General features: G+C 33.7%; 2 protein-coding genes across 2 annotated transcripts; both read right to left on the bottom strand.

The window, feature by feature from the left end:
* Nucleotides 1–2660: 2660 nt before the first annotated feature.
* LOC109618433 (heat shock 70 kDa protein 12B) lies at nucleotides 2661–7751 on the bottom strand. The gene is made up of 5 exons (XM_066076415.1): nucleotides 7676–7751; nucleotides 6231–6535; nucleotides 5161–5379; nucleotides 4564–4714; nucleotides 2661–4459 (listed from the first exon to the last, which is right to left on the bottom strand). The coding sequence occupies exons 2-5, from the start codon at nucleotides 6525–6527 to the stop codon at nucleotides 3393–3395; spliced, it is 1734 nt and encodes a 577-aa protein (XP_065932487.1). The 5' UTR covers nucleotides 6528–6535; nucleotides 7676–7751; the 3' UTR covers nucleotides 2661–3392.
* A 4171-nt stretch (nucleotides 7752–11922) lies between these two features.
* On the bottom strand, nucleotides 11923–14069 carry LOC105342808 (BTB/POZ domain-containing protein 6-B). The gene is made up of 2 exons (XM_011449862.4): nucleotides 13677–14069; nucleotides 11923–13422 (listed from the first exon to the last, which is right to left on the bottom strand). The coding sequence occupies exons 1-2, from the start codon at nucleotides 13997–13999 to the stop codon at nucleotides 12300–12302; spliced, it is 1446 nt and encodes a 481-aa protein (XP_011448164.3). The 5' UTR covers nucleotides 14000–14069; the 3' UTR covers nucleotides 11923–12299.
* Nucleotides 14070–15890: the final 1821 nt, after the last annotated feature.

Below are 15890 nucleotides of genomic sequence, written 5' to 3' on the forward strand. Positions count from 1 at the left end.
AAGCGTCGGAGAGCGACCAAATTTTGTAAGCGGCTATAAACAAAAAATATGTCTATCTAGTAGAAATTAAAAAGTTCAACAGTTGCTGCCTTGAATTTTGCAACAAGCATTATATATTCAATCCCCATTTCTTCATCGCGCAGCAAAGTAGTTCATGGAAATTCATGCGCATTGTATGTGTCCAAAATGCATAGTAATGTTTTAAAAACACGTTATTAATAAGGAAACTAAAAAAGATAGACAATTCATTCGAAATTTAAAAAAAGAAACAAAATGCCAAGACTTTTGACAAAACGTGGCTCTTTGTGTAACTATTTGGTATAGCGGAAGCTTTACCTTGACACTGGTTTTTTGTTTACTTTTGAAGTTGTGCTATTTATAGTAACACTGGCGATTTGTCTGCCTATAGCCAGGACTCTGCTTTCAGCAGAGCCCAGCTTAAAATCACAAACGGGTTGGTTGCACGTGATAGCGCTTACTGTCTAAAATCAGCAGCAGTGGGAGTGACACAGTAGAAAATAAAATGAAAATGATTAATTTGTTGATGATTGCTAGCAAATGTATGCATTTTAAAAGAGTGCATCTTAATAGGTATATTAAATCATGAGGGTTGGTTATTTATGCTAGATGCTATGCTACAATATTTACATTCCAAATATTTTTTGTATGTAAAGTGTGTGAAAAGATACTGCAGTTATTTAAGCATTGAATCATTATTTTTTGAAAGATATAGTCTCATAAGTGCAGCGGTGTGTGCATACAAATTTTCTTAGCGCGCTAGCGCGCGTTACTCAATTTGTATGCACACAACGCTGCACTTATGAGACTATATCTTTCAAAAAATAAGCATTTTAAATATTTACATTTTTTGCGCTCGCGTGTTACGAAGCGGACGAGGAAATCGATACTTTAATGTTTGGTCAAACACAATCTACATGTTAACCAGACTTTTCCCGTTTTTGACCATCTTAAAAAAATTACATTCTTTGTAAATCAGTGGTTTATGCATCAACATGCTATTACTTTAAATAATGACGACCAACAAGACAATAAAACCGCTAAGAATTCAACATAATTTTATTCTCGCTTACATGTATTAAATTGGACATGGGTAAGCCAAACATATGGGAAATTACTTTATATCAAATATACTTTTTTCTTTATTGCCTTTTGAAGATATGAATGTAAATCAATACATGTGTACGATGAAGAGGGCTCATGTTCCCATGCTCTTCAGTTATTCATCTTCGCTAACCAAGGGTTTTCGGTCCACTTTGCTCCCCATAATGGGGAGCGAAGTGGACCGAAAACCCTTGGCTAGCGAAGATGCCTAATATTTGAATGAACGACAAAGCTTCATTCTACGTTTATTATAATAATTAATAGCTTCACACAAACATTAAACACGGGTAAAGTAACTAGAACAATTTAAAAAAAAAAAAATTATTTCAGTACACATCGTTATTGGTCGTGCACAATAGCACAGAGCCTTGACTTTGATTATAAATGGTATTTTCACATTATTGTATATTAGTTAATATGTGTAAGCATTCAGATGACGAGGATAACACATAAATTTTGTGACAAAATAAGTGAAATACATATTTCATTTTTGTACATACGGGTAACGTTCAATGATTTTATTTAGTTTGATCAGGCAACGGTGATTTTATAAAAGTATATTCGTAAACTCAGAAAATATATACTGTAATTTAGTCAGATTGATGTTTTGATTAATAATAAAGCTTTGGTATTTGTGTGGTATTGTCACACGTCTCTTAACATACAAACACATATATGATCAGTCCTTAACTTTGATGAAGTTTCGCTTGGAAACCAGCGTATACATCTTGAATAATTTTATCAAATAATGACAAAATATATTACTTTGATTGAATAGTGCTGGAAATATATTAGTTTTTCCATCAGTGACGCAAAAAAACGGATCGTGTGGCGCAATCGGGGGTTTGCTTAATTATATGAAATGCTAATAACGTAAACAAAAATCAATACATTGTAATTAAACATATGTATTGGAAAAATTGGTGAAAATTTTCTCAATATAAGCCTCTGGGCTTTATTAGATTTGATCACCCCTGCACGTATCTGATCACCTCATTATACTAAAAGAATGATCCTTATTTCTTAAATAGTCTGGCTTCGAATGATGCTACGTATTTGAAAACAAGATATATTTGGCTGTTTAATTACTGATTTTAGGAGCTTAACTTTTCCGAGACACTTTTTAAAATACGCAAAACAGGAACTCGCACCTCAAATTTGATAACATATGACACATGATAAACCACTTGTCCGCACTTAATTAATTTTATATGTAAAAATTTATTCGTGGCATTTAGAAGATTACTAGAATTATTCCTTGTAACACTTTCAAAAGCTTATGCTTATTCGAATCTGAAGTATAGAAATGAAATCCGTCTTTTTTTTTAATTGCAGTGATCAAAAGCGTATAAAACATTGAAGAGTCAAAAATAATCACTTTTATAAGTAAAACATTCATTTCAGAAATTTAAAAGCAATACAAGATTCATTTTTCTGACATTTGTTTTGCTGCAAAATGCTAATAAATCTTTATGATAAATAAGATTAAAACAAATTTTTACTTTACATCAGGAGAAGTATTGATGTACTATATTTTATATAACATTCAATGTTTGTACAGAACGATGAAAATATTCTGCTTTATTACAAGCCTCTGATTAGCTTTTTAAAACAATTATCTTTATTGTCCTTACAAAGAAAACTTACTATTTTTGCAATAAACATTTTCGATATGAAAAGTACAGCTTGTATTGCTTGGATTATAAACTACTCTAATTGATTATACTATAATGATTGATATTTGCAAGAATAAACATATTACAGTGTGTAAGAAATGCAATTGATTATACTTGCTGCTGTAAGTGTGGGATTTTTATAACGCTGCTTATCCATATAATCACACAGCATCTACAACCCTCTTTTGTTCTTTATGAAAGAAGTCATTATACTAGAAAACGAGTGGGAGTACAAGATTCAAATTTGGAAATATTATTCTGTAGACCCATTCCTTCATTTTCCAATAAAAAACCAATTTTTGATAAAAATGTCATAAAGATCCGTTTTCCAGACAATTGCAAGCGGTCCATATAATACTGAAAACAAGTGAAATATTTCAGTTTTCCGTAAACACTTTTTTTTAGTCTTAAAAAACCAAAACAATAGGAATATGATTTCGTCAATTCAATTTTGTAAACACCAAGTTGCTTCATATAAGTTAGAAGTTTATATTTTGAAACCATCGAATATTCATCAGTAACATCTTGTTTTTGGTAGGGCAGACATAATAATTTCAGTTGTACTGAACGTGACTTGGAAATTGGCTCCTCGTATCATCCAAGGAAGTCAACCTTGGTCGTTACAGCTCTTTCTGCATCATCTTGATCAACCGCTGTGACGGTAATTTCAGTCCCACTGAACGTCATGTGGACAATGGCTCCACGATCTAGTCCCTTGGATGTGTCTGGCAAGTCGATAGAGAACGTGCCTAAACGTGTACAACCTTCATCTGTCGTGTAAGTTGGTTCTTTGTAATTTGAACTGTAAATAATAAATTCGACACTCTCTTGATCTGGTTCTGTTACGCAGTATGTTTCTTTCACTTGTGGTTCGCCTACTTCGACAATTTGTCCAACGCGGACATGAATATCAAAGATGTCGTCACAGTATTCTTCATCATTACATAGGATTTTCTTGAAATGAGGATGAATGGTGCTATCGAATTCCGTAGTCGTCTGTACTCCGTAGGTATATCTGCAAACTCTACCTGAAATTTTTTCGGGTTCATGTCCACATAATACCGCTCCCTTCAAAACTGCCAGACCAGCTTCCTTTGGTATAATAACATTTTTGTTTATGAATGCCTCTCTTATGGCTGTTTGTAACATGAGTGATTCTGCGAATCCCCCAACCAGTAAAATGGATGACACATCTTCAACAGCAGGATGCATGAAAAGCTCCTTCAGGTGTTCCACTATATGTTGGCAAATTCCATCGAATAGTGTTTTAGTTAATTTTGCCTCCATTCGAAGTTTATCTCCTTTCCAAGTCAGCTGACCTTTGTATTTGGATTTTAATGCTACATCCGTAATATTACATCCCGGATTCTTCTCGCGAAATGTATCTGACAAGCTGACTGGGACTGTGAATGTCACGATATCATCAAGCTTTGGATTGATTGTTCTCTTCTTTACTTCGAAGTCCCTCAACATAAGAAGAAAATCGTATTTGTGAATAGAACTGAAGGTCTCCATAACGTCTTTGCCGACAATATCAATCAAGAGACTTGTGAACAACGCATCTACCTTGGTTCCACCCCAATCACCTCCATTGGCTTTGTGGAGTTCCTTAACAGATCCATTGTCCTTTACCTCATGGACAGTGATGTCTATTGTTCCACCTAGGATAATGATCAAATGATCAAATACAATATAATTTCGTAAAGTTTAAGTTTTATGGGAAATTAAATGACGTTTAATGTTGATTAGTAGTTTGAGTTAATACCTCCAGCATCAACAACCATGTACTTTTCTCCAGATTTAAAGACCCCGAATGTAGAATTATTGCTGTCCTTTTGTATAGGTAGGTGCATGCAGAACAACGAAGCTGCCTCCGGCTCAAGAGCAATCACCAACTTATCTCTACAGATACAGGCCTACAAAAAGAACTTAATTATTTCTATACTTCTAAAACAAACGAATGTTTATAAAAACGATAGTTTGATTGTTCAGCACGTTGTGAAAAGTCAAGTTCAACCGAACTCTAGTCTAGGGCCTCTGGCGTACTGTGCCAGCACTCTAACCACTGAACTTTGAGACCTGATAAGTAAAACGTTGGGTTTTTTTGCAGCATATCCCTATTCTTAACATCAAGTCAATATAGTGTTAAGCAATATATTTTCTTTTGTAAATATTTACTGAGTTAGAGATGTCCATATATGTATTTTACTGAAGTGTGAAAGTCTGAGAGATAACCATTTATGCACAATCTACTTTTAATAAACAGACATTGTATAAATTTTCAGATAACCAAACAAATGAAAAAAAAATACTAAATCATACAAAGCAATACTCAGAAAGTGTAAGGACAGGAAAGTTAAACCTTTTCTGCAGCTTCTCTCATGAATTGTTTCGATTTGTCGTCCCAAATGGCTGGTACTGTCAAAACCCACATTACATCAGACTCCTCTATGCCAGTCATCTGCTTCTTGCATTCGGTCATCAAGTGATCTCTTAAATAGCCAACAGCAGAAGAAAATACTTTTATTGCTTTCATTTTCTTTCCTTTGTCATCTTCAATAAGGGTTTCTCTTGTCAGATCCTGCAACAAAGAAGACAAAATGGTTCAGTGAACTTATAACATAACTATGACACACCAAATTCACTAAAAAATTAGCAAAACATAGTTTCACGGTCGACAAACTAGGTTTTTGACTGTAAACTATAATTTAACAAGAACCAACGGAATTATGGGTAGCCTATTTAATTTTTTGTGTTGGGCATACTAGGACAAATTCGCCAGTGCTTCCCCCTGAAGAGCCATATTTACGATAATAGGGCACATTTTGTATTACCTCTCGATTGGTTTATTTTAAATTCAGAATCATAATTACCAGATTTTTAGATTCATAATTTATATTTAACAGCTCAGCTGTAAACTATAGTTTACAAATATGAATTATAGTTTATTATGATAAACTATGCTTATCAAAATTTGTAAACTTGGGTTTAGAACGTTGAATACGAATTTTTCATATGTAAATTATAGATAACAGTTTGTAAACTGGTTGTTTTTTGTAAGTTTTTGTTTTGTAGTTTATGGCAAATGATATTTTCATTGTGATTCTTTATTATACATGACATTTTGACCTAATGTTTTTGGTTCCGACAAAACTTTTTAAAAAACCGTATGCATAACTATATTTTCGAATGGTACTCTTTAGACTTAAACAACCATTTTATCGGCATTAAGTAACCAACCCATTTAGAATGAGGAATATAGTCTATTTACAATCAAAAACTTTCTCGATTTTTAAAAACATACTTTTTATATTTGTTGCAATGTTTGTCATGATGATAACATAATAAAACCCTGAAAACGACAATACGAATTATATTAACATTCAAGTGTATTTGACAAATGAAAATATTACACTCATAGTAGGAATATACCTTGTTGTTGTATAACATCATTTTAAATCTAGAAAAGTAGAACCATTCATGGTGCTTGTCATCAAGGGCTAAGTTGGAATACTTTTCCTCAGCTTCATATCCAAATGAATGGAATGTTTGTTTCGAGTCAAAGAGAACGCACGTCGAGGTTTTCAAAGATACCAAACCTCCGCTCCCTGCTGTCCATGAAGCCGTTGAGATCTTCAAGGGATCTTTCTTGTATTCGTGCAGAAAAGAAAACGCATAACCAGAAAAGGTTGTACCAAAATCAACCGCCGCTACTAGGAGACTCGGCATGACTTCGGCTTAACAAAAGAAATATTTTGTATCAATTATAATTTTTGACATAATTTCATTACTTCCATTACTATAACCAATGTACACGAAAATTTGGGTGATAATTTGTGATTGTTCTCGCATGCAATTTGTCAATTATCAATTTATTTAACTTTCTTTGGATTTCAATTGGACCCCTTTTTCTGGTCTACGAGATAATAGAGCGAACATGATGCAAAAGATGTCTAAGTTTAATAGGTCTCTATGTCAAAGTCTGCCATCCCTTTTTGTGTCTTGTCGTTCGTACTGCATTAACAATTTGACATTTTCAGTTTCTTCTAAAAACTAGCTGCTTAATTAACTTAACATTTAAGTCCACCTTACGAATCTTGTTTGACCTGTCATAGTTGCGGACTTCGTTTTTTGTGAAAATTGATGTAACGTTTGTGTCCTGTATTTTTTTTTTATTTTAAACTACAAAACCCCGCAAAATAAAAAATTTAAGTCAATTTTTATGTCATATAAATCTTGACGTTATACATGTATTTGAAATAAATGGTCGTTGCGCATTGTGTTACGTCCCGATGGAAATTTGAAGTATCTCCCTGTAGAAAATGAAACAAATTCTTGACACCAATATAAGTAATCCCGATGCTTACATTCAATATGACATCATTTTAAAAGAGGAGGTAATTGAGTTTGTTTGATTCAGTAGTTATTCTAGATATATTTCATTAGTCAAACATAAACAAAACTGAAGACTTCGAAAATTGTTACTTATTTCCTTCATATTTCATTGTAAATGACAGTTTTAAAACATAATTTTTATTGTGTTTTCCAATTTTTTAAAAGCACCGTTACATCCTATCAAACAAAGCCATTGGAAAAAAATCACGTTTATATCTTAAATTTTCTTAACTTCGAAACACCTTTCATTTACAATATTTTTGATCCTAAATTCAGGAACCAGGGTTTGAATTTGAATATATGAAAAAGACATATAGTAAAAAAAGGATACAATGTGAGCAATGCGACCAATGGGCCTCTTGTTTTCTATTTAATTAAAATATAATTATTTAACTTTCGAATTTCCCATAACACTGCATTCGAGGAATTATATATCAATTATTTTTACATATATATAGGAATATAAGTATAAGAATCGTTACCTTTGTTGATATTGGTTTCCTTTTAAAACCAGGTAGTTAAGACAGGATCGGAAGTGTCTATATTTAGAGCTTTAGTCTATCATGAAAGTACAAAATTTAATGATATGCATGTTAACTGTATAAAATGTATAGATCATGGATTTTTCCATTACATAATCAAGGTTATTGCAGGAAATCTTATAAAGTCTTATGTATATCTGATTTCTATTTTCTACTTTCCCTTTCTTTTCTCAGTTCTCAGTACCGTATTGAATTTTCTAAATTGTGGGGGTTTCCTTTTTTAATAAATCATCCTTTATTAAAATATTTTTGCTCAAATTAAATCTACTAAGCGTAAAAGTACTAAAACAAGAATTAAAAAGAAGAAGAAGAATAAAAGGCAATAACGCACATTTATAGTGTGATTTTATAGACTTACTGGGCCGGGCCGGGCTGTGGGATGGTAAGCCCTGTATGGACGACCTGAGAGTTACAGTTCCTTCCGTGTTTTAAAAGATATTATACAAAACACCGGTGAATTAATTAATATTCGAAATATTTTCTTACATTCGCAATGTAATGGCTTAATATTGTGTTAATTTCAATTCATTATCTTAGGGGGGGGGGGGGGAATATGAATCATACCAATCATATACTCAAAGCAGGAAATGAATGAAGTAGAGTGTATTTTGCTTACTTCGATATCTACATTTAAACGGTATTCATTGGGCGCCTGTAAAGTGCGAAACGAAATCGAAACGAAACGAAACGAAACGAAATCAAACGAAACGAAACGAAACCAATCGAAACGAAACGAAATCAATCGAAACGAAACGAAATCAAACGAAACGAAACCAAAAATCGAAACGAAACGAAACGGAATTTAAACAAAACTAATATCAATTTTGACTACATAAAAGTGAAAATAAATTCATTGAAATAAATTTTTGAACCATAAAATATAACTACCTGTATGTTTCAGATTGGCGCTGTAAATTTTTAAGCCGATTATCCGAAATTTGCAAAAAATATATAATTATGTAAATAAGTGATGTACATTGGTATACCTTTTAATGTTTCTAATTTGTTTCATTAAATGATAAAAATGATATTCAGACGTTTTGAGAGAGAGAGAGAGAGAGAGAGAGAGAGAGAGAGAGAGAGAGAGAGAGAGAGAGAGAGAGAGAGAGAGAGAGAGAGAGAGATGCCTTGAAACTTATCAGCGACATCACATAGCAAAGTATATACGCAAGTTTGGAGAGAGAGAGAGAGAGAGAGAGAGAGAGAGAGAGAGAGAGAGAGAGAGATATGATGATGATACTGAAGGGGACATTCTAACATCAATTTTCTTTCTGTCTATTTGAAATATTGTAAAAACAAAACGATCGAATACAATGTGATTTAGAGCATACTGGTTGGTTACCAGTTTCTAACATATAATAAGAATTGTTGTAATATGTATAGCATGAATTTAGACGTCGTAATTTGACAAAATTAACTTGCAATATAAAGATGATTATACTGTAAACGTATTATAAAACTGTCTTCACCCCTTTGGCTATGTATTATATTTTGCTTTTTTGGCGGAAAACGGCGTCCGCAAAATCAAGTACATTGCCAAATGTAAAATAAATAAGTAGATAAAAAGGTTAATTCAGAAATGCGGTAAATCAAACCCATGCTAACTTGTTGAAAAATTATATTCCGGCAAATATTGTACACCCTAAATATAGTGCGTTTACAGTATTTACGGAGACATTCCAACTACACGATCTTTTTTATATCGATATGAAATATTGTAAAATGATTCAAATACATTGTGCGTGCGTGTGAAAGGGAGAGAAAGAGGAGATCATGTTTGATTTAAGGTAAAAAAAAAAACTCTTTATATTGCACTTTAATTTTGTCAAATTACGACGTCCAAATTCATGCTATACATATTACAACAATTCTTATCATATGTTAGAAACTGGTAACCAACCAGTATGCTCTACATCACATTGTATTCGATCGTTCTATTTTTACAATATTTCAAATCGATAGAAAGAAAATTGTTGTTAGAATGTCCCCTTCAGTGTCATCATCATATCTCTATCTCTCTCTTCCAAAACTTGCGTATGTACTTTGCTATGTGATGTTGCTGATAAGTTTTGAGGCATCTCTCTCTCTCTCTCTCTCTCTCTCTCTCTCTCTCTCTAAACGTCTGAATATCATTAAATGAAACAAATTAGAAACATTAAAGGGTATACCAATGTACATCACTTATTTACATAATTATATATTTTTTGCAAATTTCGGATAATCGGCTTAAAAATTTACAGCGCCAATCTGAAACATACAGGTAGTTATATTTTATGGTTCAAAAATTTATTTCAATGAATTTATTTTCACTTTTATGTAGTCAAAATTGATATTAGTTTTGTTTAAATTCCGTTTCGTTTTGTTTTTACAATATTTCAAATAGACAGAAAGAAAATTGATGTTAGAATGTCCCCTTCAGTATCATCATCATATCTCTCTCTCTCTCTCTCTCTCTCTCTCTCTCTCTCTCTCTCTCTCTCTCTCTCTCTCTCTCTCTCCCAAACTTGCGTATATACTTTGCTATGTGATGTCGCTGATAAGTTTCAAGGCATCTCTCTCTCTCTCTCTCTCTCTCTCTCTCTCTCTCTCTCTCTCTCTCTCTCTCTCTCTCTCTCTCTCAAAACGTCTGAATATCATTTTTATCATTTAATGAAACAAATTAGAAACATTAAAAGGTATACCAATGTACATCACTTATTTACATAATTATATATTTTTTGCAAATTTCGGATAATCGGCTTAAAAATTTACAGCGCCAATCTGAAACATACAGGTAGTTATATTTTATGGTTCAAAAATTTATTTCAATGAATTTATTTTCACTTTTATGTAGTCAAAATTGATATTAGTTTTGTTTAAATTCCGTTTCGTTTCGTTTCGATTTTTGGTTTCGTTTCGTTTGATTTCGTTTCGTTTCGATTGATTTCGTTTCGTTTCGATTGGTTTCGTTTCGTTTCGTTTGATTTCGTTTCGTTTCGTTTCGTTTCGATTTCGTTTCGCACTTTACAGGCGCCCTATATTTTATGGTTCAAAAATTTATTTCAATGAATTTATTTTCACTTTTATGTAGTCAAAATTGATATTAGTTTTGTTTAAATTCCGTTTCGTTTCGTTTCGATTTTTGGTTTCGTTTCGTTTGATTTCGTTTCGTTTCGATTGATTTCGTTTCGTTTCGATTGGTTTCGTTTCGTTTCGTTTGATTTCGTTTCGTTTCGTTTCGTTTCGATTTCGTTTCGCACTTTACAGGCGCCCTTTAAAAATGTGTAACTTTTGTTTCTTTTATAGGGATAATTGGAAATTTGGACAGTCATCACATTATATATGCACATTAAATTTCAAGGTTTTATCAAAAAGTCAAGTATATGTCGTCATCTTGAAATTTTATAATATAGTAAATTGTCATCCCTGTTGAATACTTTTAAATCGTAAGTAATCTAAACCCCACAATCAAAATTTCGATAGTTTAATATATCTCAATAATAGGGTAATGAAAAATTTTACTGTTAGGTTTTAGTGAAATTTAATTAATTCAAAAACAATTTCTGCATAAAGACCTTTAAGTGTCAGTTGCAAATTTTATTCTTTCACTGTACATGTGTAACGTCAGAATTCACTCTATAAGTTACCAGTTAGAAAACATTTCAATCTCTCCAAGTAACATAAAGGGCTTATATCTTCAAATGTATCTTATTGGCTTAACACATTCTTACAATGACTATTCCATTTTAAACTTCACCGAAAAGAGGTTAAAATGGAATGTTTGAGGCTATGTGGTCAAAAAATGTGAGATCAGATTTCTTTCAAATTTTAAATACTTATAGTTTTCATTCCAACGAACAAAATACATGTATTAAATTTTCAGAAAAAAAATGAATTATGGGAAAATATTTTTGCTTATCTGTTTTGTATTGCTGGTCAACAAATTTGAATTGCAGTTCATTTTGATTTTTTTTAATTTGGAAAAATGAAATTTTTAACTTCAACCTAATTTTTTAAGATATCAAATCAACTATAAAATCTAGAATTGCAGACATCTAACTCCAGACCACCTCCAGACCTTATTTTCTATGAATTGCCATATCAACGCAATATTACATAATTTATAAAAAGAAAACGTCATTATTATAAGTAAATTGCTTTTATTTTAGTTATTGGTAGACATTTATTTCGCGTGTTCACTGCCTTCTGGATACAAAAATAAAATGAATAATGCTGAAAATCTCAAGAATAACCGGGTTTAAGACAAATTCAATGAAAATATATCACAACTGTAGCGTAAAACATTTGAAAAAATATATTGGTGAATGTAAGCATCAATTTGAATTATACGAAGTAAAGCTTACATGGTTGAAACAAAGCGCTGACCATGTTGTACTGAATTGTAAAACATATTAACAACGTGCACAGTAGCACAATGGCCAAACTTAGAATTCGTGTTCGAAAAATCCTGCTTGTTGGTATTATTTTCATTGATTACACAGTGTATAATATTTATATTTTATACCACAACGAAAATTATATGCAGAATTTGACTTTTACAGCTCAACACCAAAACGCAGACGCGTCATACTTTCATGAAGGTCATTGTTTCGATCAGGTTGTGACCTTGGAGAATCATGTCAACGGCTTCATTGGACACTACCACTCGCTTGGGGATGAATTTGGTGAGGCCAGCCTCCTTACAGATGGTTTGATAGAATGGCGCTGTGGCTACACCGCACGTTCTGCATTTAGAACTGACGCACACCACGAGTTGGACCTTATGGGAAGGGTCGCCTTCAGACGTGAAGACAAAGTCCAGAGGCACGGGCGCGAGGTTGGTGGATGTTCTCAGTCCTTCATATAATGTTTGAGTCTTCTCCTCGCCTTCCACTTGCTCCAAAACGATTATTTTGATATCTGGCCCCTGCTCATGTTTATGAGAATTGTGCATGTGATATTGATAGAAGTTAGCATCGAGGGACTTGCTTGGAAATGGCAACAGTTTGATTTGACACAGTTTGACTGGAAACCTTGAACGAACCGAAATCTTCTGCTTGCACACTAGTCCCGCCGTTCTTTGGCCCAAAGACCCATACAGTGTCTGTACTTTAACTTCCGTTGGGGCGTTCTCAAATCTAGCGTCTCTCTGAAATTTTTGGGCTCCTCCCTCAAATTTGTCCAGGGTAAAATACTTGTATAAATCTAACTGTTCGACGTCATCCAAGATTTGCGTTGCAACTAGCAGGTGCGAAAAGGTATCCAGGGAGAGTAACGGAACTCGTAACAAATACAAATTATCTCCGAGAGACTTTCTGATGTTTTCGCCAGTAATCTCTAACTCTCTTCTATTGCATTCCTCTTCCGCCCATCGAAGAGCTGCTTTCACGAGATTTTCCTCCGAGGTGCAGAACTTTCCGTTCTTGAGGACTTCCCGCAAGTTATCCTTGCTCAGTGATAGGAAACCGTCGGACTGCAAGCACTCTGTAGTGTTAAACTCGATAAATCTGAGCACATTGGTTTCCAGTTCCCTGAGACCGAATAAACTGGCTTGACTAAATATAACACAGGCGTTGTCGCTGTCAACTGCTGCCTCAAGGAACGACTGGCATTGGTTGACCAGGGAGGGTATCTGGTATTTTTGGGCAGCGTGTAGAGTCGGGATGACAGTGTCACCCTCCAGTTTTATTCTGTCTGTGTAGATAAATCTGAAAAAAAAGTCAGTGATTCTGAGGCATTTCTGACTAATCGATTTCTTCAATACTCAGTCTTTCATAATATTACTCAACATATATTGCCAAAAACCAAAATCCATATAAATTATTAATTGATTATGTAATCCAATACATAGAAATAAGTACATGTAGGACTATATACATGTACAAACATTCGACTTACTGTAAATGTTTTCATGTATATGAAAATTCCTAGAAATCGTAATTGACCTTAACAATTTAAATACCTTAGTAAAGACTGGAAAATCTCGTAAGAGATATCTTCAATGTTGACATCTTGACCAGTTTCTTGCAAGGTTCCGTAAAACATGGCTTTGAATACCGGGCTTCGGATAGCAAGGATCAGCTTGTGTGCCTTCAATACACACTTTTCTTCCACTGTCTCGTTGGGGAATTTGAAGCAGACGTCTGAGAGTTCGTTGTTGTTGAACATGACGGAGAGGGATTCCGCAATGGTTTCCGGTTCCCTTCCCGCCGACTGCTCCATACTGTCGGCAGTAGAAGTAGAAGTAGCACTAGTCACATTACTGGTACCTTCTGCGGTCTCCATTTTTATTTCTTGGCGTAACGCAGACCTTATCAGCAATGGCGCGAGCTCGTCTGCATCGGTAATGTCGACATGTTTAAATATTGATTGTGTGTCATGTTCACTTACTGTGTGAACGGGGGGGGGGGTATAACTTGGCCACGTGCATGTACCATTTCTACAGACCCAATGGCCAAAGGTAATGCAGTTCTGAAGTACAGTACAAACATGTTTACAGGGAAATGATTATAAAGAATTCACGCTTAGCGAAGTATTAAGTACAATGCGTTAAAATGAATCAAAATCGCTAGTCCTTTGCATTTCATTATTCCAGTGTTTTATTGTACTGTTTGTATTTGTTCCCTCAAAGACTTTCATGAACATTTAAAATACTTAAGTTTTTAATTTACCTAGCTGAGGACTCAAATGAGATTTGCTTGGCACTTCTCTTAAGATTTCTTACACTAAAGATAGTTTTGTGAAACGGAACTGATAAACCTTAACAGGGGTGTAGCTTGAGATAATATTCGAGTGAGACAAATTTATTGCGACAGGGGGTCTGGGGGCCGCCTGAGGGCCCCCAGCCCCCCCCCCCCCCCCAGGGCTCTCCTCTGATGGGAAGCCCCCCCTAAGAAAAATGAATTTAGGAGTTGTAAAATGTGAAGAAAAAAAAACATTGTCCGCAACGATGTTTTGTTATTTTACATTTCAGACCAGCATCTATTCACAGTATTGTCGTATACAAATTTTTGAATTATAAGAAATTTAAAAATTGAGAACACGATTGTCGTATACTCAATTTTTTAATTCTTTATAATTCAAAAATGTGTATACGACAGTACGTATTTAATAAAATAAAACTTCTAACATATTTTAGATGAATGAACATTTATATTTAAAAAAAAAAATTTAATCGTTGTTTTAATTCAAAATTTTAATGGGCCGATTCAGCGTTTTTTGGAGCTTGCAAATTTTGTGAGAATATTGTCAACTGAGACCATTTGGTGCCTGTGAGCAAAAAGTAAGGCAAGGCCAACCAGACGGTCCTCGGTCATTGTTGACCTTCCCCAATGTTTCAGGCGTCTCATTGCGGAGAATGCCTGAACCAACTGGCATGGTGAGTAAAATGCGGAATATGACATTCAAATTGGGATTTGTTTAATTCTTAAATTTACAAAAGAAAATTCTAGTGAGGCAGTTGCCTCATTGCCACAATGGAAGCTACGCCCCTGCCTTAAGATTTTCATAAGTCAGATTCCATGACGATCTGATTCTTAAGATATGTCTTATGATAAATCTTATGATAGTTTTATGAATCCCAGCACAGAGCCACTGCGCCAATTTCAACCAAGCTTATAACAAAGCATCCTTGAATTAATTATAAAAGCCTTCAAGTTTGTTGTAATAAAGGGTCAAGACCTCTTTGTATAGAATAATTGTACAAACAAAAATAACAAAAAACAACAACAACAAAATGGAAAATAATAGTGATCTATTTAAAATTGTTCGCCTCAAGATCAACTGCAAAATATAAATATATACAAAAAAAATGCAATATTATATATTGATCCAGTCCAATGGTGGGGCCCCAGATGGAAACATGACGTTAAAAATATTTGATATCTTTGTATATCTGTAAATAATAATGACTTAATATATAGGAAATTATCCTACTGCCAAAAAAAATAATAATAATAATAAAAATATTTAAGCAATGAAATGCTTTATTTGGTGATTCATTCGGAATATGAAAAAGTGGCGACATTGCAGAAAAAATACATAACCGGCGTTAGCGGGTTGTGTAATTTTTTTCTGCAATGGTCGTTATCTTCATAGCCCGCATGAGTCATCAAGGAAAGCATTTCATTGTTTAGTAAGAAAAATGTACCAAATTATTGTTAATATACATCAGTTC

The sequence above is a fragment of the Magallana gigas genome, chromosome 2 (assembly GCF_963853765.1).
Source record: "Magallana gigas chromosome 2, xbMagGiga1.1, whole genome shotgun sequence".
In the NCBI taxonomy this organism is placed as follows: Eukaryota; Metazoa; Mollusca; class Bivalvia; order Ostreida; family Ostreidae; genus Magallana; species Magallana gigas.

What these genes read in the sequence shown, in the direction of transcription:
- LOC109618433 (XM_066076415.1), bottom strand. Translation starts at nt 6,527, where the DNA reads ATGCCGAGTCTCCTAGTAGCGGCGGTTGATTTTGGTACAACCTTTTCT. An exon ending in TGAGAGAAGCTGCAGAAAAG is followed by an intron (nt 4,715 to 5,160) that starts GTTTAACTTTCC and finishes TTCTTTTTGTAG; the next exon opens with GCCTGTATCTGTAGAGATAA. An exon ending in CATGGTTGTTGATGCTGGAG is followed by an intron (nt 4,460 to 4,563) that starts GTATTAACTCAA and finishes TCATTATCCTAG; the next exon opens with GTGGAACAATAGACATCACT.
- LOC105342808 (XM_011449862.4), bottom strand. Translation starts at nt 13,999, where the DNA reads ATGGAGACCGCAGAAGGTACCAGTAATGTGACTAGTGCTACTTCTACT. An exon ending in ATTTTCCAGTCTTTACTAAG is followed by an intron (nt 13,423 to 13,676) that starts GTATTTAAATTG and finishes CTTTTTTTTCAG; the next exon opens with ATTTATCTACACAGACAGAA.